Raw genomic sequence first — 27,282 nt, 5'->3', positions numbered from 1 at the left:
CTAGGCAGTGATGGTAGGCAGTACGTCCGTTGGAGGAAAGACGCAGAATTTAATCCTAGGTGCTCAGTTTCAACGTTGCAAGATGGTGGAGGTTCAGTTTTGGTGTGGGGCATTATTAGTACCAATGGTCCAGGGCCTATAGTTCGCTTGCCAGGTCGAATTAATTCGATCAAGTGCATTAATATGTTGACTGAGCATTTTCTACCCAACTTTGTTCAGCGAACTTTAGTAGGAATTCTTTTTCAATCCTGAGTCGCGTTCAATCATTGTTTCAGTTGAAGATCTTGAAGACTGTTCACGTTAGGTTGAGAAGGCTTTCCCTCTGTAAGCAGAAAGAATGCCTGTTAGGTTTGAGCGTGATTAGTTTCAATCGATTTCCCCCACCTTTTTCCCCCATAGATAACGTAACGCAACGTTATTTTTACTTGTACACATTTCCGATTCCCATTCGTATTTTTTTTTCTTCTCTCAAATCCCTCGATAAAGCTTTGATGAAGCGAGGGCGAAACCGGGCAGCTGACTACCCCATTCAAAAAAGAATTTTTTTCTCTTCACCCCGTTAACTTTATTTTAAACGTTGACTTTATTTTAAACGTTGACTTTATTTTAAATGTTTTAATCATGAATTTTTGTCTTCCTTTCATGATTGCATTATATATATATATATATATATATATATATATATATATATATATATATATATATATATATATATATATATATACTAGCAAAAGCACCCGACGTTGACTGGGTTCAAAAACAGCCTACAGAAAATGGACTGTGATTGATGAAAGTATGATAGGTTATGAAAAGGAGGGGGTTGTAAAGAGATAGGTTTTGATACTCAAACATTTTACCCTAAGCAAAATATGATGAATGTAAAGATAATTTTCGCGAAAATATATATTTTTATATCAACTTTGTTTCCATTCGTAGCCATAGTGACTAACAAAATGATGTTTCCTTACAAAGAGAAAATGTTATATATATATATATATATATATATATATATATATATATATATATATATATATATATATATATATATATAATATAAATATACAAGAAATAAAAGTTACTTTTATGGTAGAAAAGTTCATTGGTCTGTTTTTAAGTAGTTTGTAAAAAAAAATTTTTTTTAATTTACGAACCGGTTTAAAAAAAATCAAAATGGCAGCGACTTTGAAATGGAGAGCCCCGTTTTCAATTTGAAAGAGCATTCTGTGTTAACAATTTAAGAGAGTTCTGTCAACATAAGGAATATTTATAAACATATTTTAATGTTTTCCGTTATTTTGTGATTGAGGAATATTCGATTATGGCATGTGTAGTTTATATAAAAATTAATTTAAGTAGTTATCGCCTCAAATTTCGTTTTAATTTCGGTTCGCTGAAATTATTTCAAGTAAAGAGCATTAAAAGCTATTTCAAAACAACAAAAAACATGAACTGAACTTTTATTGACTATGGTAACATTTATTTCTTGTATATTTATTTTTTCGGGTAGTCGTTTGTTGGCTTTTCTGCTAAACATTCTTACTAAATAATATCGACGAAATATCGAAAAACAAAGAAACAAAAAAAGTTTTGAAAAATAATGAAGCTTTACTTACTTTAGTAAAATAATCTGAAACAGCAAAATGGGATATTAAAAAAATAAACATGTAATTACTTTAGTTTTTTTTTAAAGCAAAGAATCGATATAAATATGAATAAGAAGAAAATGGCGCCCTTTTACAGCAGAACAGCTTCGTTTCAGTTTGACAGTATTGAACAGTGTAGTATTGCGCCGTCGGATTTAGGGTTGCACTCTTATAATGTAAAGAACACACAGAAAGGGTTGTAATCAACTGAATCCCTTCTAGTACACTGGCAAAAAAAGCTTAAACGGATATATAAATAAAAATAAAAAGGTTATGTAAATGTTTATAAAAGACACATAATCATGTGGGCAGGATTTTTTCCTTCTTTTGACACGATAACAAGTAACGTTCTTATTTTATATTGCTTATTTATCTATTTTCGAAAGAGTGCCACATGCAAATGGAGAAGGTAAAAAACAGAGTTATGAAAAATTTGTGCCGAGAATTGTCTAAAGTTCCGACTTTTTTTTGGCTTTCACTTTAAAGAATGTGAATTTATGAAGTGAATTTATTCGACACAATATGATTCAACAACAAAAAAAAAATAAAATAAAAGCTGACGTGAATTAAGATTAAAGTTAAAGTGTTATTGTGGACCCTCACCCCTTAAAAAAAAAACCTTGTTAAACTTTGTGACATATTTACATTCTATGTAGGTCAGGCGCGAACGAACACCACATAATTTTATTATACCATATTTCTTCAAACTGAAACATAATTATCAAAGTATACTTACGCAAATAGATATGAAAAGTTTTTGTTAAAGTTTGTGCCATATTTCCATGGAGTACAGGCGCGAACGAAGACCCCACAATTTTATTATACCATCCCTATTTAAGTTAAAACATACTTATCAAAGTATTCTTATGTACATCTATATCAAAAACCCTTGTAAACGTTTTTTTTATTATTATTTCCATACTTGGGGGGAGGGCAGGCGCATACGCAGCCCCCATAATTTTAATGAACCACCGTTCTGCCAGATCAAACATACCCATTCCTGATCATCGATACATCTTCTATCATAATATATAATCAGTTTTTTAAAATAGTCAACCATATAGGAGCCTATTCGTGACCACACACACACACACACACACACACACACACACACACACACACACACACACACACACACACACGTTCAGCTTTATATTATAGATATGTTCCGTCCCGTAAAGACAACATGCTCCATTGTTTAGAGTGTTTTAAATCTTACGACGGAAAGTATAAACACTTTTCAAAATTAAAACTCTGAAGATATTTTGTTGTTGAATCAACAGGTTTATTAACAATGAAAGAAGGTAAAAAGGCAGAGGTCTGACAACGAGGACAGAAAGCAGTTACACCCTCGAGGCTATCAACCCATGGAAAAGCGATAAAGGCTAGCTCCCGGTGTTAGCGGTGAAGGGTCACAAGTTGTCCTTTCCAAAGGAGGGCGATAAAGAAAGACCGAGTCACGACAATATATATATATATATATATATATATATATATATATATATATATATATATATATATATATATATATATATATATAGAGAGAGAGAGAGAGAGAGAGAGAGAGAGAGAGAAAGAGTAAGAGGTCTGTAGCATAAAACAACAAAGGAAATTGCTCCGCTGTTCCAAATGAAATGTGGGCATTAACGTCGGTCATTGTTAGATTCTATATTTAATTCACAATAGAATATAAAATGCGATTATATGTATTTTTAGAAACTAAAATACCTTTTGCATTATATATATATATATATATATATATATATATATATATATATATATATATATATGTACAGGCGGCAAAAAGAAAGTCTGCACTTGTAATTTTTGTTAAAACTGCAAAGTTACGCTAAACTTAATGTAAATGTTTATACAAATTATACCTCATTTGATTGGCCTTTTATTCTTCTATAAGTTTACCTGTTCATATTTTACTTTTAATTGAAATATTCTAGTGTCCACGTCAATTTAAAAAAAAAATAATTTCAAATTGAGGAAGCAAAAAGAAAGTCCGCACAATGGAAAATTGTTATTTAAATGTAACTTTAGGACAATTATGCAACACAAATACAACAGAAACGCAATGAACTAGTTAACATTTAGTAGCATAGTCCTTCTGCAATTTGACAACCTGCAATCTTTTGGGAATTCCTTGAATTAAACTGCAGCAATACTCCGGGGAAAGAGCATCCCACTTTTTAAAAATTTTTTGTCCAAAGTTCATTCAAATTTGAAATTTTATCATTGCGTAGCTGTTGCTTAATATAATGTCATACGTTTTCGATAGGATTGAGGTCTGGAGATTGTGCAAGCCAATCTAAACACGGAATATCATGCTCTTCCAGGAACCTCTTGACATTGCCAGTTGTGTGAATGGGAGCATTATCTTGTATGAAGATGGGATTATCATCCAAATTCCGACCAAAGTAGGGTAGAAAATGCTCAGTCAACATATCAATGCACTTGGTCGAATTAATTCGACCTGGCAAGCAAACTATAGACCCTGGATCATTGGTACTAATAATGCCCCACACCAAAACTGAACCTCCACCACCTTGCAGCGTTGAAACTGAGCACCTAGGATTAAAGTCTTTCCTCCAACAGACGCACTGCCTACCATCACGGACTAGCCTATTGAACTTGCTTTCGTCGCTAAAAAGCATTTTTAACCAATATGAAGAGTCATGATCTTCATTGCATCTGATGAAGTCCAGACGGCGCTTTCTGTTCTTTACAGAAATCATTAGCTTGCGTCTTGCAACATATACTCGCAAATTAAATTGCTTTAATCTGTTTTTGACAGTAGAAAGCGAGCACTTTTTAACAAGATTGCACTGTTGTTGGATTTGAAGAGCCGTTTCAAATCTGTTTCTTAGGCTGCGAATCTCGATATCATTGTCTTCCCTGTTAGAAGTAACTCTAGTACGACCAGATTTAGGGGAATCACGAACACGCCGGTGTTTTGGTGCTTTTGCACAGTCTTTCGTACCGTTTTCTCATCACATTTGAATCTGCGTCTGATTTCTCGATTGGGTAAAACAGAAAGGTGGAGATTAATGAGCTCCTGACGATCACTAAGAGAAAGTCGTGGCATATGGACTAAATGTTACGTTATATAACCTGGAACAACAACACTTACGATTAGAGATGTTTTGTTGCCTGATGGTGGATATTTTAAACTGATTTAGGGGCGATAATTTAAGTTGGTTTTCAGCGAATTTGTTGCTGCTGACTTTCTTTTTGCCTCCTCAATATGAAGTTATTTTTTAAATTGACGTGAACACTAGAATATTTCAATTAAAAGTCAAATGTGAACAGAAATTATAGAGGAGTAAAAGGCGAATCAAATGAAGTGTAGGTTTTTTAAACAGTGACATTAAATTTAGCTAAAATTTGCAGTCTTTGAAAAAATTACAAGTGCGTGCTTTCTTTTTGCGGGTACTGTATATATATATATATATATATATATATATATATATATATATATATATATATATACTAGTGTTGGGACGATTAATCGGAAAAGAATCGGAAATCGGAATAATCCGAACTTTTTGGGTATCAGAATCGGAAAAATTATAGTCTAATTTCCGATTCCAAACCGATTCTTTAAAATATTTAAATAAAAAATGAAACAAGCACAAATTGTTTTTTTTTTATTAGAAGTTGCTCCTTTACAACAGAGGGCTGAGAATGGCCACAGAATGAATTATAAATCTTGTTTACAGATTTAATATTGACCAACAGAGTTGGATTTATTTTATTTATTGGTCATTTATAACTTCCGTATTGCCTTTGTAATTGTTTGATATCTATTCGCTAAAATGTCTATATGTCCTCATCTGAGAGAGTTCATATAATTATTAACAAATTTTAAATACTCTAGGCAGGGCGGGGGAGTTTCATTTCGTTGGCGCCAACTGTACATTGGGATATTTATCATTGACTTTTTCTGAAATAATTAAAGTTTTATGGCACCTTTTTAGACACAAGGAAATCCTCAGACTCTCCAAAACTAATTTTTTATTAGTTTTTATTGTAAGCAAAGTAAATATTCTAGCGGTCACTTGCCTATTCAATATCACAGATTTTAAAAAGCCTTTCGCATCTATTTAATATGACGTCTTTAATATCAAAGATTTAACATGCTTGGAATTTTTTTATGGCGCTGGTTTTGTATGATCACTATATCCTTTGAAATATTTCATGTTTTCTTATATTTTGTTTGATTTTGGCAAAAGTGAAAATATAGATGAAAATCTCACAAGTTTATCAAAACTTTTGAAAGACAAACTTTGAGAAGTTTGTTAACTTAAAGAACTTTCATTTACATTTAAAATACCCTAAACATAAGATTCTTCTTTTTTAGGCGATTATGTGTGAGCACACTGAAACGTTATTTTAGAAGTTAGAATGGGGGTTCAGTCGTGCATAAAAATATAATGTAAACTGATCACATTTCAGTACATTACAACATTTTTAACACTAATTCTAAGACTGATCAGAAAAATCATAAAATCACATGTAATTGTTTTATTTTTAGTATTGCCACCCGTACTTAGGGTTAGTAGTAGGAAAGGAGCGTCGTTTTTATGGCTTTTAACAATACTATATATTAATATGATAGCGTGTTTGCTATTTTTTTTGTGTGTCACGATTACATCCGAGTGACTATTGTTTAATTATGGATTCCCATTTCTTATAATAAATAATTTACCAATAATTCTTCATTAGTTTTGGTTTTGGTTTCGATTATTATATTCATTTATTTTCTTACAAATAATTTTACCAAGAATTCTTCATAAGTTTTGGTTTCGATTTTGATTATAGCTGATGGTCTCCAGTGATCTTTTTTTTTTTTTTTTTTAATAAATAATTTTATCAAGAATTTTCATAAATTTTGGTTTCGGTTTCGTGCATAGGTGAAGGAACTCAGGCTGATGCACCAAAGTCATATGGATATATATATTTTTTATTTTTGAAATCGCAACTTTATAATATATAAAAATCGATAGAACATTGACTCTATATACGAAATCTGCAAGAATTAAAATATCATATTTAAGCGTACTTTACGACCTGGCTACGCCGAACGTCCTTGCTAGTTTAGATAAATACTTTTGCAGTTTTAACAAGAGTTACAATAATATCAGAGCATCTCTATTTACGCCATGAATCTTGGAATTTATGTTTCATGGTCTCCAGTAGAAAAAGTCCAACCAGATTGTTCTGGTTGGACTTTTTTTACTGGAGAACATGAAACATAAATTCCAAGATCACTTTTTTGGATTATATAGAGATGATGGACTTTGCCTATTGCGTGACTACAATGGATGTGCACTAGACAGGCTTAGAAAAGATCTAACTTAATTTTTTAAGGAACTAGGCTTTAAAATAATAATACAGACAAATTTAGATAAAGTAGATTTTTTAGATGCCACTCTAGATCTCGAGAAGAAAATACACAAACCCTTCCACAAACTAAATGAAAAACTTATGTACATAAATAAGGGTCCATGCCACCCACCCACAGTGTTTAAAAATATGATAGCAAACATTAGCCAAAGAATATCACGGCTTTCTTCGAACGCTGAAGTGTTTGAGAAAGCAGCACCATATTATAATGAAGCACTGCATCAAAGTGGGTTCAAAGAAAACATAAAATTTCAACAAACCCAGTATAATAGAGAAAATAAAAAACGAAAGAGGAAACGGAAGATAATCTGGTTCTTACCTCCGTTCTCATTGAACACTAAAACTAGAGTAGGACATTTTTTTCTTAGCCTTCTAGACAAGCATTTTCCAGAAATACACAAACTACATAAAATTTTTAATAGAAACACTGTGAAAGTTAGTTACTCGACAGCTCCATCAATAAAGTCGATAATATCCAAGGAACCAAAAAAGATAGATAACGCAGGCTGCTCTTGCAGAACCAAAAATAGCTGTCCATTGGAGGGTAATTGTAAAGCTGAATCCCTTGTTTATGAGGCCACAATAACGGAACAAACCACAAATATACCGGAAATATATATAGGTATGACAAAAGGCCAATTTAAACAAAGATATTACGCGCATATGAGCTCCTTTAGAGCTAAAACAAGGATGAATACAGCATTAGCTGCCCGCGTGTGGGAGCTTAAAGAAAAAAATACACCCTTTTCCATAAAATGGAGAAAAATAGAGCATAAACCAGCATACGTCCCGGAATTAAGTCAATGCTCACTCTGTAACGCAGAGAAATACTACATCCTCCGGGCAATTCATGACCCAAAAATAAAATGTTTAAATGTGAGGAGTGAAGCTTTGAAAAATTCCATACACAGAAGGAAGGGGCTCCTAATAAATTGGATCAATAATGAAAAGAACAACACTTAGATGTTGATTTTATATATATATATATATATATATATATATATATATATATATATATATATATATATATATATATATATGTAATAGGAAAAAAATGTAAATACAAAAATGATTAGTGGGTAAACTTGGATTTTACACATTATAGATTTTAAAATAATATATTTTATAAAATTTTTTTTTAAATTATACTTTATAAATGTAATTTACAATCTATTTCGAATTTAAAACTATAGAAAAAATATAATAATGTTAATATATTAGGGAAATCACTTAGGAACGATAAATACTCACTTCCCCAAACCTTGAAAGATTTGGATTTCTAAAAAAATATGTTTTAAACATATTTCGAAATTTTTAAACGTGATTCAATATAATTAAAAATATTTTTTAAAACTTTAAACGTATTTTTGGAAATTTTTAAACGTAATTCGATATAATTAAACGAATTTTTAAGTTTTTAACCGATACCAATATATATTTTAAGTTTTTTTTTTTATACATAAGAAAAGAGATTTTAAAATTAATTTGGGTTCAAATTAAAATCGATTTATATAAGGAAATTTTTTTTCGAAATTAGATCTTAAATTTAAATAATTCAAAGTTTAAAATTAGGTATTACATCATCCGATAAAAAAAGGGGGTTAACAAAACGAGATTTAAACGTGAACTCGCGAGGTATATATACTTCATACTTCCGGTTATAAAATAGACGAATATTGGCTGAAGAGAGCTTGATAAGGATACCTTAAACGGGTCTTATTATCGGGCTTGAAACCGATGGTACCAATGATCTGTCCCAACTAACAACTATCTGTACACAAAATATAAATTCGCTCTTACATTTTGGAATTTCCTTTTAATTGAGCACTCTGCTGGAATTCTTTTTCCAAAAAAAAAAAACTAATCATAATTATATATATATATATATATATATATATATATATATATATATATATATATATATATATATATATATATATGTATGTATACTAGCTGGCCGCCGGCTTTGCTCGGTCATACAATACACTTACACATGATATTTGAATTTATGCAAGTTGCGTATGCATTATAGAGTCAATCCTCCATTGATTGTTATATATTATGAGGAATAATTTGCCCGGTGGACTAATTCGCAAATAAATAAATAAATAAATGAATAAATAAAAGAATAATAAAAAATATTTAAAGTTAAAAAAAGAAAAAATAATAAAAAAGAAAAAATATAAAAATAAAATAAAATAAAAAAAATAATAAAAAATAAAAATAATAATAGAAAATAATAAAAAATTAAAAAAAAGAAATATGTAATAAAAAATAAGAATAAAAAATATAAAAATAAAATAAAAATCATAAAAAAATTAAAAATAATAATAGAAAATAATAAAAGATTAAAAAAAGGAAAAAGTAATAAAAAAATAAGAATAAAAAATATTAAAATAAAATAAAATAAAAAAATAATAATGATAATGTCGTTCATCAGATTCTGACTGTTTTCTTACAATATTACGTCAGCTGATATTTGGGTTTGACGATCTTAAGCAGTCTTTATTCTGTTATAGATAAAAAAATAAGAATTTTTTTTTACAGGGTGATATTTTACGTAACACCGCCTGGTGAAACATAAAATATTCCCATCTAAAAATTCTTATTTTTTATCTATAAGGGAAAGATCAAATTTATTTTTTATCTTAAGGGAAAGATAATTTTTTTTGATTTTCGATACTTATGTATTTCTGTACAAAACATATCTAAGAACACTGCGAGACATATGAATTGCCTTTGTGTGAAATTTGCAAAAGATATTTCGGAACCAATATACACACACACACACACACACACACACACACACACACACACACACACACACACACACATATATGTAACTTTGTTTGTGTGTGTGTGTGAGTTAGTTCCTTATATATTCCGAAACGGCTGAACAGATTTCCTTTAAAATTTACAGAACTTTAGTATATAAGTCTGGGAGTGGTCTTTGTTAAGTTTTATCTCAGAATATCCCCGATAATTACCGATAATCAATAATCGAAACCGTTATTTTAATTTATCTATCATCGGTAAAGCCATTTTTCCATGTCGTCGCTTAGCCACAATGAAATAAGTAAGTTGATAGTATTTTTTTCTTTTATTTTCTTTTTTTGCGCGACATGTTCTGTAGGTTCAAACACCGCACGTAAATTTATTTTTCATTAGTGCAAAAAATTTTATAAGGCTTGAAATTTACGTGTTTTTTTTTTTCGTTTTTTTGCATGACGTGATCTGTAGGTTCAAACCCTGCACGTAAATTTCTTAATGTTTTATTTCGTTTACTGCAAAAAAGTTTATATAAAATAATTTTATAAAAGGTTCTCTTTAGTGCAATGTAGAATAGCATATTTTGGACTAAGTTACTGCATGGATGCATGTGAAGCTTCCCCCCGGGCAATTTCGCGGATTCCGATAACAATAAAAATATAGGAGTGTAAAAGATTCATTGATCTTCATTCATTCCCGAGCAACGTCGGATCTCACTGCTAGTATATATATATATATATATATAAAGAGAGAGAGAGAGAGAGAGAGAGAGAGAGAGAGAGAGAGAGAGAGAGAGAGAGAGTATATGCTAGTACAGTCAAGGAAGCGGAAAACAGGGAGGGATTTCCAAAGTTTAGCGCTGTACGAAGGAGGAACTGGTAAAGTAGAAAACTTCCTGGCATCTTGTGACCTCTTCTTATATATATATATATATATATATATATATATATATATATATATATATATATATATATATATATATATATATAAGAAGAAAAAAATCTGTACATTATACGTTTATATATATATATATATATATATATATATATATATATATATATATATATATATATAAACGTATGATGTACAGATTTTTTTAATTGCTCAATTAGCCGAAATGTCTAACACGTTTATGTAAATCAGTACTATAAAAAGTGTTTAGAATAAACAACCGGAAGTTACATCTTCGGAAACGGGATAAAGTTATGACACTTAAGATTCAGTTCTAATCTTTTTGTTCTTTCTTCCCCTCCCTCCCCCTCTCTCTCTCTCTTTCTATGTGTGCAGGGTAGAATGACATAATTGTCACTCTAAAGAAAACAGCACTACAGCTTTATTTTAAGACTTTTATTGGAAAAAATCAATTCAGGTAAATTGATTATGTAGTGTATGTAGTAGAGCTGACATCCATTCAATGTAGCCGCCTTCAGCCTTAATCACCCCATGATACGGGTCCGGAACTGGGAGCGTGCCTTTTCCACAAGCCTCAGCAAATACTCGACGAATACTCGGAATGTTGGCGACGATCATGCTGGCTTTAGTGTTGTAGGAGGTCATGTTGGTGATGTTCTCGACCTATGACCAAACGAAGTAAGTCAACAGGTTCAGGTCGAGAGAGAAAGGGGTTATTGAGGGAAGGGTACAAAGTCGTAGCACTCCTTCTGAAGCCAACCTGAGTCTCTTTGGGCGTGGGCCGGCGCCGATTCATTTTGCCACACCCAGGGTGTGCCAGCAGCCACCTGAATTCACCAGGGTATCATCACACTCTTCAACACACCTAGGTACACTTCAGTGTTGACTTTCAAACCGGCTTCGAACATGTGAGGTGGCATGATATGGCTCTCACTTGAAACCACACCAAAGACCATTATCATAGGTCGTGGCAATCCAGCGATGCATTTTGAGTGTGCTGGGAGTTGTCTAGTTGTCATAACTTGGATCGGTAGAGAGCATGAGTTGTACAGTGGTGCATCTCCGATCTCGTTCGTTGAACATTGTGTCACTTTTAGACATGATAGAAGGCCCCCATCACTATTGGGATTTGTACATAACTTACCAACTAGTAGATGGTAAGCAAAAAAAAAAAAACAAACAAAAACAAAACAAACAAAAACAAAACAAACAAAAAACAAACAAACAAAACACACAGCAACAACAAAAAAAAAAACAACAACCCAGTTTTCATCAAACAGAAATGAAATTATGTTGTTTTTCTAGGGCGACAATTTTATCGTTCCACCCTATATATAGATACTTATATATATATATATATATATATATATATATATATATATATATATATATATATATATAAGTATCTATCTATGTATCTATCTATCTATCTATCTATCTATCTATATATATATATATATATATATATATATATATATATAGAGAGAGAGAGAGAGAGAGAGACGCGCACACACACACTCACACACACACACATATATATGCTTACGGTATAATCGCGTTGACACACTGGTTCTCGTCAGATCACCGAAGTTAAGCAACGTTGTGCCTGGTTAATACCAAATGGGTGATCATTTGGGAATTCTAGGCGCTGTATGTTCTTTCCGTGTATCTTGGCATTTGTTTCCAGTCGTCCTGTACTTCACTTACCACTGGTATTTAACAAAGTCGTCTCAGGAGAGGTGTGGTTGGAGAATACGCACCTGCTGCTACAAAAATTTTACGCGAACAGATCAAGAAAAACTTTTTTTAGAGTCAACGTGGAGACGGTGCTGCTTTATAGTTCACCAGCATTGACTCTCAGTGAAGAAAAAAAACAAAAAAAAAACTTGCAAGTAAGTTATAGGGAACTTACACTAGAATGCTCCGGGCAGTGTTTAATCTAATCGGGAAAACACACCCAACTACTAGCCGTCTGTATGGTCGGTTGCCCAGAATCTCTTCAGCAATAAAAGAACACAATATATTGGACATTGCTACAGAAGAAAAAATGAGGTAGTCAGTGATCTTGTACTGCGGAATCTTAAACACGGAACGTCTCTAGTAGGAAGATCTGACAAGACGTACAAAAAATTATTGACAGAATACATTGCAACCCGCCCGATACGACGATATATATATATATATATATATATATATATATATATATATATATATATATATATATAAGCGAAAATGTATGTATGTATGTTCGCTTTTTCTGTATGTCTACAAAAGGCTTTTTTCAGAAAAGCGGACGCTCGCTTCACAACTTTTTAAAACTTTTTATATCACATATAAATCGTAATATCTCACAATTAACAACGAAGCTTAATTTAATTTGCTCGATTTCGGGAAGATAAATATTCAATATTTGTCGCTCGCCGCATGTGGGTTAGTCTTTTTCCTATAACATCTTTGGGGGGGGGGGAAGCGTTCAGCAGTAAATGAATACTGTCCCGCAGTCAAACTTGACCCCATTAACTCATTAAAACAAGCACCTGCTAAATCCAGGTAATTAAATAAATTCAAACTTGTTTCCGTAAGCATGTCGCGGTGGGGGCAATGTTTAACGTCACACTTTTTTTTTTTCACAACTTTGCCTCAACGGTTCGGGTTCGATCCTCATAATTACTTTTTTTACCCCCCCCCACACACACCTCCAAACACCCGTGCATCGCCGGGTACCCCTCACTAGTAGCTAATAAAACATGTTAAAAATCACTTTGAAAAAGAGTTAAAAACATATTTAATCTGAAAAGGAAACACTTAATAAGTGGATAGTCCTTAATCCGCGGAGTTTCGAAGTAATACTTTCCTTCTCATCAGAGGGTAGGAATTAGCAAAATGCGGGATCGGATTTTGCATACAAAAGTATTTGATGAAACTGTAAGTAAGTCAAATATCTTACTTGATAACAAAAAGTGAAGCAGAGGGAATATGGTGAAGAAAAAGAGAAGCCGAAAAAAAAAGGTGAAAAACAAAACAAATAATCAATGAATAATTGTTACCAAAGACAATAAATGCTACTTTTTTACTTACATGAATGAGTTTATTTTATGGTTTAAAGTATTTTCAAGCGCTTTTCTTTATTTTTTTAATCTAAAATTGTGGGTGTGTGGGTGCAAAATATCTCCAGATTTTCTAGAATTCTCCGCTAGATTGCAAACCAAATCTTCAGATCTAGCGGGAAAACCGCTAAATTGGAAACACTGGTCACGTGAGGCAAGCGGTGATAAAAAATTGTCCATAAATAAAAAAAAATGGCCTATCGGTACAAAGAAAACCACCTATTTATTATAGAAAAATTAAGTATAATGTTATAATTAAAAAGAGATATATAGAAACACGCATGAGTACAGTAAACATATTATACCAAAATGTTGAAGCAATAATTTATTTAGTTATTTAGACTATTAATTACGAACGAACCACGAGTTACATATATATATATTTATTTATTTGTGTGTGTGTGTATGTGTGTGTTTGTTTTCTTGACGTAACGCAAAGCTCTTTGTTTGTTAATTATAAAACAAATCGAGCACTGTAAAAGCGGCGGTCAAGTACTTATATAATTAGACATATGAGGAAGTCGTTTGCAGGCAGCAATCCCATGAGTTGACTATCAACTGTATGGTTGTATGTTCAAACTCTGATTCGGGACGTTTGCTAGTCTAGCCGCACCGAAGAGGTGTGATACAGCGAAACAGTTTTTCTGTTATATATATATATATATATATATATATATATATATATATATTTGTTCTTGTTATTATTTAGCGATATATAAGCACTTTTGTAAGCAAGATTAAGGATTAAAAAATGTTTTAACTAGTTTTTTTTTTAAATTAAAATTATTTATTGTTGGATTTCTAGTTTCCATGAAAATGTCTTCAAGAATTTGTAATCTTTTGACGTTGACATTGTAGTGTATTATTTTATTATTATCGAGAGAGAAGCAGTCATACATTTTAGGTGTTGCTAATCCGAACTAGTGTCAAAAAGGTGCAAGGTAAGATTTCGGGATAGCGTTATAGTGGTAAAACCGATGTAACAACTATTTTTACATCATGTTTGACAGGCCCGGTTTTTAATATGTAGCTGTATATATATTGCATATTAACGGTGCATTACTTATTCTAACAGTTCCTTTTGATATATGTTACCAAGGGATGCTGCTGCACCCCTGAAACTGCAGCCAACTGTTAAAATGAACCGAATTTGTTATTTATTATTGTAATATATCTACTTAACCAGAATTTCATTTGGTGTCTAACTCGATTCTTAAAACTTTGAAGTAAGCCGCTTCTTTTTTCTTTTTGCTACAAATTATGGAGAGGGGGGGCAGAACCTATTTCATCAAAGCCTGCTGGCTGACTATGGCTGCCCTTTGTCATGGCTGGAGTTGAGAGGCCCTTTTTTATCCTTGGTCCCGACCTGCCAGCATGTATTTTTCTTTTCCTTCATATTTTCATATGAGTTTATAATAATATGTAGTCTATATAGTCTTGCTCCTCTTAATAGTGTTGAGTTTTTCTTATCTTGATAAGTTTTGCTTTCTTAAAGATTTATTCTTTGATAACACACACACATATACATGCATGATGATTGCCACGTCTTGTCAGACGAGTGCCACTCCCTCAGACATTTAAAATTCATGAGCCCAAATGCCTGAGGGAGTATCTATACAAATATGATGTTACAGAGTCTTAGCTTTGTACGACAGCTACGTCTCTCTCGGTTCAAAATGTTGAGATCCATCAACAAGCAAGAGCAAGATAGCCAGCAACAAATTAAACTGCAGACCAGCTTAATGCGGGTACTGGTCTCCCGCTTTATGGTTTTTTAAATCAGAGATTTGCTTCTCCTAGAAAGGTTGCCTTCACCACGGCTTACGGGAGCCCTCTCCACCCCAATACACATATACACAAACACAAATATACACGGTGCTAGTTGGCCGTTGACCCAGAAAAGAGTTCATTCGCCCTTTGGAAGGTCTTGTTTTTAATCCTTCAGGGAGACTAGCCGCCCTCCTCACCAAACAAGTCGGTTGGGGGAACCAGTTTAGTCGCCGGTGACCCGACCATGAGGCAGGTAGTACTGGGTTACATGGTACCAGTAGCATATGACATGACCTGACATAATATACATACATACATACATACATACACAGTATATGTTATAGCTAGTTATGGAATAGTGAGTATACGGAATTAATGTATAAAAGTGCATGTGAGGATACAGAAAGATATAAACGCGCAAAGATTGTGTATTGTACAGGTCCACCCTAGTTTTTTTGTGTTAATAGCCTTAAAAATATCAGGAAATAATAATTAATTGATGAAGTAATATTTAACGGTGTGACTTTTTCAAAGCAAATCTTTAAAAAAAAAATGTTAAATGTCACCTCCCACACACGTTTTGATATGTTTTTACGTTTTTGAAAAAATGTTTGGAACTTGTGACCTCCACCCTGTTCTCTCATCCTTCCTCCTCCGCCACCAAACTCGAAAAAATGCTAACGATTACATGGCTCGATTACCGCTACGTGGCCAAGAAGTGGGTGCACATTTAAAGTTAAAATGTGTATAGGAAAGTGATCCCTTACCCTAAGGTGTATTTTAAAAAAAAAAACTTTCTTTTATATTATCTTTAAAGGTCGTTGAAACGTATTAGCTAAAAAAAGTAGATTTTGGTTTCTTTTTAGGAGGTAAATTATGCTAGGCTAGGTCGTAAAAATTACTAATTTTTTTAAATATGTAAATTGATCGAGTATTTTTTGTTTTCTTTTGTTTTTTACATTAGAAAAACATATTTTAAACGATTCCAACTTGCAATGAAATCAATCTTTTTAAAAATTATTATCTTAGATTTTATATCGTTTTGTTTATATCAGAATCGATTTTTTTTTTTAAAACAACAGTAAACAAGTAAAAATATTTTAAAACATTATGGGGGTATAATCTCTTTTAAAACAATATTTCCTTCAAGAATGATCATAAATGTGTTTTCAATCGATATTTATTCAATAAGGGACCAGTTTTACTACCTAGCAAAAATGGACGAGTTTTCCGGATACGAGTTTCCCGAGTACAAGTTTTCCTAAATTCGATGAAAGACGATCTCATGAATTGTCGATTAAAAAAAAAGCTTTTATGGCATTGTTTTTATTAATTTACGCATGCACATTGGAACATGCACAGCGGAACCGAAATGACTGTTTCAACGCCCAAGCAAGATGATTTAAGTTTTATAATATATATATATATATATATATATATATATATATATATATATATATATATATATATATAATTATTTCCATAGACAAACAATGTCGCAGCTCACTAGAGCTATGACAGTCAACAAACCGGAAGTCCAAGACTCGAGTTGTGTCCTCATTTGGGCTTATAAGTAAGACATATGAACCCAAATGAGGGCGAAACTAGAGTCTTTGACTTCCAATTTGTTGGCTGTCATCGATTTTGTGAGCTGCGACGCTGGTAGAAATAATTATATAATCTCTGACATTCTGAAAAATTCTCTCTCTCTCTCTCACTCTCTCTCTCTCTCTCTCTCTCTCTCTATATATATATATATATATATATATATATATATATATATATTTTTTTTTCAGAAAGTTTACAGGAGATAAATCATCGGTGCCGTCGTTTTCAAACCTGATAATAGGGATTGGTACCGGCTGAGGATAACCTGATATAGGCAGCTATAAAGATCCCCTATTATCACGTTTGAAACCGACAGTATCGATGACTTATCTAAACTTTCTGAAAATAAAAATACTGATAATAGGTCCTCATCTTTGGAATTTTTTCCTTATAACAGAGCAATCTACTAAAATTCTGTTTTCATATATATATATATATATATATATATATATATATATATATATATATATATATATATATATATATACACAATTTATGTCGTTTCGATTTATTTTTACAGTGGCACACAGCGAAGTTTATGGCTATGGTATACGTCCCTATGAGTATCTTCCTCCATTGCTCGAAGAAGAACCGAAAGGTCGAGAGCACGAACTCCGTTTTGGCATGTTCAGTCTGCGATCTTTTCTTTTCCCAAAGATTTTCATTCTTATATCAAGACTTTCTCGGATTTTTTTGGATGAAAACTTTCACCCATTTGTAGTAAGTATTATGAGTGGCAACTGTTTCTTTCCTATAAAATACAAATAAACGTACGTGTGTCCGGTTTGCTTCAAAAATAATGTATACATATCTAATTTTCACAAGTAAAGAAATGGATGCTTTATTTTAAGAATAACTGATAATAATAAAACAGAAAGGATAAGATTTCTTTAGCTTTAATTATTATTATTATTATTATTATTATTATTATTATTATTATTATTATTATTATTTATTTATTTATTTATTTATTTATTTATCCTCTAGGACCATCATCCAAGATTCTCTTTGATAACAACTTGTAGTGTTCTCTTGAGTCTGAGTGACAACAAGTCTCCACATATTTTCAGTACTCTTTACTTCTTTCGATAACTTTTGCAGATGCCGCTTACCATTGATTCCTCGTTGGCTGCGACCATTAGTCTTCACTGGAATTTGGGTGACAATAATCCTCTCCAACGTCTCAGTCCTCTTTGCACTCATCCAGTGGATGTCTGGCTAGCGTTTTCACCACTCCTCGGTCTTTCCATCCTCCTTGACCCTGCTCGATTATTTTGTCACACACACACACACACACACACACACACACACACACACACACACACACACACACACACACACACACACACACACACACACACACAGCAGGGGAAGGCAGAGGCACAGAGGGGTTAACTTACAATTCTACAGTTTTAATGTAATTATTGACACACCGATTCTCATCAGATCACCGAAGTTAAGCAACGTTGAGCCTGGCCAGTACCAGATGGGTGACCATTTGGGAAGGCAAGGCGAGGTTAGGAAACTGGCGCGGTCTATCCTTCTCTCGAAGCTGGGTGGGCCTCTTTTAAGCCGTAGTAGGCAACTCATCTATTGATGGCATCACGAAAAAAATACTCTTGATAGCCCTGGCGAAGCATCAAGTAATCAGCTACCGACAAGATTTGAATTACGCTAAAAACTCGTGTAGTGAGTTCAATCTCGGCTGTGGCCACGTGTTATGTTTTTTTACAGTTCCAGTTTTCATGATTCCATGTGATGTTCCTTTGTATTTTACATGTGTAGCAGTTTCTGTATGTCCAGCTCATGTATGTTAGTATTCAAAATATTTTCTTTTTCTTAATCTTTTTAATATTAGTAGTAGTATTAGTAATATTAATAACATCGATGTGAAAGATCCTTAAAACAGCCGAACGAATGGAACCCGAGAATGACCACTCAACATCCAACTCCGGACCGGAGCAAAGCGAAAGAACTCAATGACTAACGCATCCAGTCTTTCATGACTCGTACACACACACACACACACACACACACACACACACACTACAAGATCAAAGGTAAACGCACACACATACACAATGCCACGCTGTTGCACTATAGACATATTGATTGGTAACTGATATATACTTAACTTCTTTAAACAAACATATGTTGTTATTATGAACATTTACTAACATGAAAGTAACTTTTACATTCTTATCTTATTGTATAAAATGTCTTTTTTATAAACTTTGGTATTTTTCCATTTATCACTTATAAAACTCTATTTATGTATTTCTTATTTTGCATGTCTGTTTACACACACACACAATATATATATATATATATATATATATATATATATATATATATATATATATTATTATTTACATAACCCCCCTCTTCAGCGTAGCTTGACTGTTGTTAGGATTCGAACCCCGGACCTTATGTATTTCAGTCCAGCGTCTTAATCCATTACGCTACGATGCCATAAACAATTTACTGTTTATTTTTATCGTTTATTTATTTACGTAGTTTTTGTTGTCGATTTTTTAAACGATATTAAGGTTAACGTCTCCACCTTGGAGATCCGGTGTTTTTTGTTAAGTCGCCCAATTTTTATTTGGATGTATTGTTTATTTATTTATCATTTTTTAAAACAGTAATCTACGTAGACGCGTGTTTCGGGGTCCTACCCTCTTCAGCATTTCTTTAAGTAACACAGATGTATCTTTTAATGGTCCGCCTTTTAAAGCTCGTAAGTATTATCGTCAATGCATTCATTGGGATTATATATATATATATATATATATATATATATATATATATATATATAATTCCGAAATCGTCACCCAGTTTAGTACTAACCAGGCTCAACGTTGCTTAACCGATAATCTAATGGGAACCGGTATTTCAACGTGAATCATGCCCTATATTGATTTTGTACTTGTCACATATTTATCTTCTGTGTTAACTATATTTAAAAAATATATAAATAACAATAATATCACGTTGGCAAAACTGAAACGCCACAATAAATGTTGGCACCTGTGCATTTTCGCTTTCTTTGGTTTTACATTTTTGAAGAGTTCGATTTTGGGTTAAGGTAAACAATCACGAAATTCACTGAACACTCACAAAGAATTTCATTGGGAATTGATTTGAATACATTAAATTTGGATTATATGTATTATTAAAGAAAAAAAAAACAATATTTAATTTTTATAGGTTCACAAACGAATTTCTTCCCCAAAGACGTACACTTTACACATTTTCCTTAATTAGTGACTGTTTTAAATTATTTATATTTTTTTTTCCTCGAAACTGTTGTTTAACTTACTTTGTAATTTTATTTTATTACGAAAAATGTTTGTTTTCCTACATAAAGTTCGTTAAAAATAATCATTTAATTCAATAAATATTCCAGTAATTCAAGCTTTGTGTTCTATTAGTATGGCAACGTAATCGTTACATGCCCACACCCAGAGTCTGTGTAACACTCGGGACCAACACGTTGTATGCAGACAGTCATAAGGAAACCAAGCAAGGAATAACTCTACTCATTTTTGCCCCGTTCAAACAACAGACATTTATTTCCAGGCACTTTCCAAAATAACGCCTTGTTTTTTGTTCAAACTTGTCGATCTCGGTCCACGTGTGTAACATGTCTATCTCTGTCATATCTCTAGCGTGATCATCGGTCTGCACACATATTCTTCTTTTTATAATCTTTTTCCTTCTTCCTTGTCGTGACGTCACCTCGCACACGGCTTGATCATTTGCACACAGCTGCCATACGCGCGTCCGCGCTCTGTTACAATATATTTGTTTTGATTGATGCCAGACTGAGATTGATTCCAACCGAGAGACCTTTTTTTTTTTTTTAAAGATTCTAGCCGCCCTTTAGAAGTTCAATTGTTTGTATTTGTCTTCATCTTCTATATTCGACATGACTTTCTTTTTGTTTGATTTCAGTTATGGAAAATGAGCCATGCAGTCGTGACGTCACTACTTCCAATTGCCGTCTACCGGTTCACTACGACAATCTACAAATCACACGATTCGGGCGTCCTATCATGTATTGTAACGGCCTTCTCCGTCCACCTGTCCGTCTTTGCAACCCACACGCTCATTTCCAGCTTTCTGGCACCCTTCGTTTTCTTCACTCTGCCACCATTGTGGGACGTTTTCCAGCCGGATTATGAAATCACCGACGATGTACAGGATTACATCATGCAACCGGAACAGGAAGTTACAAAAATAAAGGGCAACCTGACAATGAATTGCAACAACAAAATACCTTGGTTTTATTTATTTTCTAAGAGAAATGATCCCCAAGACAAGGAAAGAACAACGAATTCTATGCAAAAAAGACCAAAGCAGACATTGTTTTATTTATTTATTTGTGGATCTTTTGTTGGCATTTTTATTTATATACGTCTTGACTTATCAGTATTGTATTTCTCTGTTTTCTTTCCTCTAATGCTCTTCAACTCTAGCAGGATCGTTTGTTCTGTTCGGAAACTAATATTTATATTCCTTGGAATCTGTCTTGGAGTACTTGTAGGAGCGATCGACGACTACTATTCCTATAGCTCGTTCTTCATCAGCCCCTACCAATGGTTTATGTTTAATGTGTTCAAAGACTATTCAACCACCTTTTTTGGCCGTTCTGATACCGCCTTCTACATCAGCAACGTCTTACTTCACAACTGTTCAATGGTTCTTATGTTATTACTCACATGTCTTGTAGTGCCAATTTCCATCGTAAGACCTAACATCGCTTGCAATTTCAGAACAAAGCAAACGCTATGCCTTTTACTATCAACGACGATCATTTTTACTTCGTATTCTTTAAAAGGCCACAAAGAAGCTCGATTCTCACACAACGCAATCGTTTTATTAATGATCATCCATTCCAGCACATTAATCACCATCTACCGATTCTTGCAGACAAGATTCCAAGACAAGACGTCTACAACAAACTATTTACTAATATTGATGCTAATATTATACACCGGCCATCAATGGTACGTCTTCCCCGATTCCAAATCTTTCGATGATTGGAATGACGTAAGTAGTCAACAGTCAGGAAATGCTAATGAATGTTTGTATTATATAAGCCAACAGCGAGACGTATCTGGGGTGTTTCTCGACCAAAGTCTGTATACGAGCGGAGCTTACAGCCTACTGCATCTTGACGTACCGCTATTCACACTCATCCAGAGCGAGTTCTACGAGTTCCGGCATGAAACGAAGCTGCACATCCGGCGCCTTCGCGGATGGTTTACGGATACACGCACGTCAGACGATAAAATCACAGTCCATGCCTTCTGCAATGTTTCCGATTATATAACCATCTACAACATACACCACTTATTGAAACGGCTTCTTATTCAACGTGATTACAATTACGTCATTATAAAGAAGTCTAGACAGTTCCTACATGTGGGGTTTAAAGAGGTATTCAAGTCGGGATCAATGAGGGTCCTGAAAAGGATTGGTGATCCTGTCTCTGAGAGGAATATAGATATTATGGCCGACCGGATATCTCCTCTTGATTCTTTCACTAGCGGAGAAGCTGCTCAGGCAGTCCTTCTGCATGAGACCCACTTTCTGTACTCTTACGGACAATACAAACTCGCCGAAGAGAGACTCTCAGTTGCGGCTCACCTGAACTCGCCGAGGATTGAAGTGTTCCAGCTTTTATTCAACATCTACAAAGAACTTAAGGACCAGAAAAACGCGGAGATTTTTTGGAGGCGATGTGTTACGAGTTACAGCCGGGAACTTTGTTTAAAAACTGTGCACGTTGGACACATAAAGAAGCTGTCAAAGCAATGGGCTAAAACGTAAAAAGTAAATAATAATAATAATAATAATAATAATAATAATAATAATAATAATAATAATAATAATAATAATAATAAAATACTTGTGTAGATCATCTTTCTCCCATTGTACACATTGAAAAAAAAACATTATAAAGCAAATGAAAGAAGAGTGTATAAACATAAGTGTTGCTGGATCAGATTTTCAACGAGTTCCCCATAAAAAGAGCCCCCCCCCAAAACAAAACAAAACAAAACAAAACAAAGCAACAACAAAAAAACAAAAAACAAAACAAAAAACAAACAAACAAACAAACACACAAACAAACTTAGCCTTTTGACCAGAAGCAAAGTATATTATATGTTCCTATACTACACGTTACCTTTTCTTGTTCTCGTTCAGTAATGGAGAAATCCTTTATAGACTGGGTCAACTTTTTATTTTAACTCCAATGCAAAATGCTTTCTGTTTTGTAGAGCGAAGTTTCCCCATATTAAAATTCGACCTTGTGTCACATGAGAAGGTAAATAAATAAGAACTAAAGACATCACTACTAAATAATTTATGTCTGAATCAATTCATGCATTTTTTTTTCACGCAGAGAGAAATGAAAACACAGTGGCATGCAGAGAGTATCTATGGGAGGGGTGTTGCTACGTGTAACGTAGTCGTTACGTATCAACACTCGGGGTCCAAATGTTGTATGCAGACAGTCGAAAAGAAAATAAAGACGAGGAAAGAATTCGACTCACTTTTTTTTTCAGTTAAAACAACAAACATTTATTTACAGGTACTTTCAGAATAACGACTTATCTCTTGTTGAAAAATCTTCTCGTATGCCAACGAGCTTAACAAGACTCTGCTGTGTTGAACACGTTGTATTTTATATTATTTAATTGGGATTCATTATTGAGATGAGTATTATTTATCAATTTATTTATTGCGGACTATTATGTTCATCTTTCGTAGTTGTTGGTTCATGACGTCGCGGTTGCCATCTGACAAAGGCCAGAGGAATAGTTGTTCAATAAATCTTATATAAAAAAGGGTCTGTGCTCTTGTTAGACATTTACAATGCAGGAGACAAAGGACATCGTAATACTATACAATGACGTCACCGATGTTTGTCGTATTTTTTCATAACACTTCTTACAGATGAAGCAGATGATAAATGTTTGTCTTCTTAGACGGCTTCCAAGCTTAAAATAAAATTGAAAAAAATCTAAGACTGATAAACAAATCAAACCCAATTAATGTAAACCTATTTGAGTTATATATTATTTAATTAGAATTCATTATTGAGATGAGTATTTTTTAATAATTTTCTTTTTTAGTTGTTGTTTCACGGCGTTTCGGCCAACTAATCCTCTGGCCTTCGCCAGGTGGTAACCGCGACGGGATAGAAACTCCGAATCTCCTAACTGCATCCAACGGAAGGCAGTAATTGCAATGGATGCAGTTAGGAGATTCTGAGCTCCTATCCCGTCGCGGTTACCACCTGACGAAGGCCAGAGGAATAGTTGGCCGAAACGTCGTGAAACAACAACTAAGAAAGATGAGGATAATAGTCCGCAATAAATGAATTAACGTTATACTCTGTTTTGTCAGGCCATGTTTAGGACACGCCTTTCCCTGTCGCCCTCGGGCCACGTGTGTAACATTCTGTCCTTCTCGAGCCCCGTGTTTCTTTTTCATAATCTTTTTCTTTCCTTTCTCACCGTGATGTCACCTCGCACGCAGCTCGGTCATTTGCATACGTTGGCTGTTACTGCTGCTGCTGCTGCTGCCATCTGCGCATCCGCGCTCTGTTACGGATATCCAAATTAGATCAGTGGCATCCGATCCTATTCAAACTATATTCTTTCTTTATGATATTTATCAGCACTAGGACTTATACTTGATGTAGAAGCAAAAAATATTTATTGATTGTATGTACAGCTGAAATTTCAAAATTATAGCAATTTTTAGTCCATGTCAAATACAGTTTTAAATCAATAAATGTAATTTAAAATTATATCAGCTTTATAAAATCTATAAAGAAGAAATTGATGTCGCGGAAAGTAATCTCTATTATCGCCATATGAATTCATTCAAATTTTATGATAGCGTGTGTTGTATGTATGAACATTTTCTTTTACATAAGTATTATAGATAAAATAATTATCCACGGACACGTGTTTCGCTAAATAGTAATCCACGTGGATAAATATTTTATTTATAACTAGGGGCTGCGCCGCGCTGGCACACACAACGCCGAGTCAAACACAAAATCGAGTACACTCAACATCAAGTACACTCAACATCGTCTTACCATCAACGCTTACCCTTTGAACTCGGAGTATGGGAAATTCCCATATGCACAAAACAAAATCACCGAAAAAACAAAAAATACCCTAACTAAGGGTAAGGATAATGAGTAAACGTTGGATAAAATGATGGTTAAAATTATTACCAACTTGCCAGGATTCGAACATGGAATCTTCTGATTCGAATCAGACGCGTTATTCATTGCGTCACAAGTCCTGTCCGTATGCCGAAGGATGTTACCGCGACTGTATATAGACTAAATTCCGTTGACATGGGCAGGTAACTTTTTCGACAATTGCACGAAACGGCCCCAAAACCCTTATTTCGAACTTTTTGTGTGTCTCAGCGTTGTTTGTTACGCACCATATATAGACAAAGACAATCTAGAGGGCTCACACCTTTCAAAAGAAAAAAAGAATTTTTCAACTCGGTGCATCTGTTCGAAAGTTTTATTTATATATATATATATATATATATATATATATATATATATATATATATATATATACACACACACACACACAAACACAAACACACACACATAAATGAATAAATAAATAAACATTTAGAATTTTATTAATAGTATAGATAATTTAGTCAAATACGTATATATGTATATATATATGCACTTATATATGTTATGTATATATGTATATATGTACTTATATATGTTTATATTCATATGTATATATGCTCGTATGTGTATATATATGTGTACATACGTACTTATATATACTTATCTACGTACACACACACACACACACACACACACACACACACACATATATATATACTTATCTACGTATATATGTGTTTGTGTATATATGTTTATATTTATATGTGGATATTCATATGCATACATTCGTCCACGTCCCTAGAATTTGGGGCAATTAGAATGCAAGGAAAGTAACCCCCCCCACAAAAAAAAGAAACTCCCAGGAGGAGTAACCCCTACCGAAATGTAATTATCGCAAAAAGACAAAAATAAAAAAATATCAACAAAACTTTTCTTTTGCATATTCTTTATATGTTTTTCAATGTTTGTGCCCGTAACATGTTATTATTTAGAAGAAAAAAAACAATTATTTATATTTATTAAGAACAAATTTAGTGTCAGTGTAAAATATGTAAAATTATTTCTAACCGCAGTGTTGTTTTACTCCAAACAACGACGACCGTCTCACTGACGAAAAGACACATATTTCGTTTTATCCCTGTTATTCGAGATAAGATCAACACGGGTGAGACTATTCATGGTCACCTTCTCCCTTCACAGGTCTGACATAAAAAAGCAACAAAAATATACACTCTTTCATTATGAGGGACGTGTTTGAATAGAAACTTTTGAATGGCACTTAATGGTCAGAGATGACCACAAGACGGAAGCCGACGAAGCTACGTAACCTTCCGACGGATATTTTCCCGCTCTTTGCTGGAGATACTTCAAGGGGAAAAACTTATACAGTAAATAGAGGTTATGTTAACTAGTATGGATTTTGACGATGGCTACATAGGACATGACAAGATAACTTAACGACAAATAGAAATAGACTCACTTGCAGCTGGCGTGATTGAAGAGTCAAGGTTAGCCTCTAAACAAACCGCGTTAGAAAAGCAAATAACGTTACGTGTTCGGGATACATTACACATTTTCTAGTCAGTTCGACTCTGGAAATGGTACCGAGAAGATGTGCCAGATAATGCAAAAAATCTAAGCGAATGTTGCCTCAAGACTCGTGTCCGTGTGTCGCCATCTTACGAATAAGAGAAAGAAGTTACGAACTAATTAGAATTAGATATTGATTTATCCTCCCATGAGCAACCTCTTTCTAAATAAAACCTTTGAAAGCCAGCAAGTCTCAATTGTGTTTGCATGCACAAGTAGGTTCATCTTAAGCTAAATAAAAGATAAACAACCATGAGGGGACGACAGCCCA

The 27,282-nt window shown here is 33.4% G+C and overlaps 1 protein-coding gene across 1 annotated transcript in view; it reads left to right on the top strand.

The window, feature by feature from the left end:
- Nucleotides 1-23,187, top strand: part of LOC145259115 (uncharacterized) — a 37,107-nt gene extending 13,920 nt beyond the window's left edge. Inside the window, exons 3-4 of the mRNA XM_080116783.1 lie at nucleotides 17,745-17,944; nucleotides 21,182-23,187. Of these exons, the coding sequence (XP_079972909.1) occupies nucleotides 17,745-17,944; nucleotides 21,182-23,062 (2,081 nt within the window). The 3' untranslated portion in view covers nucleotides 23,063-23,187. The remainder of the gene's footprint in view (nucleotides 1-17,744; nucleotides 17,945-21,181) is intronic.
- Nucleotides 23,188-27,282: the final 4,095 nt, after the last annotated feature.

The sequence above is a fragment of the Euprymna scolopes genome, chromosome 34, assembly GCF_053919585.1.
Source record: "Euprymna scolopes isolate OS-2025 chromosome 34, ASM5391958v1, whole genome shotgun sequence".
In the NCBI taxonomy this organism is placed as follows: domain Eukaryota; kingdom Metazoa; phylum Mollusca; class Cephalopoda; order Sepiida; family Sepiolidae; genus Euprymna; species Euprymna scolopes.
The sequence above is the reverse complement of the archived record's forward strand: the minus strand, read 5'-3'. Positions and strand labels throughout refer to the sequence as shown.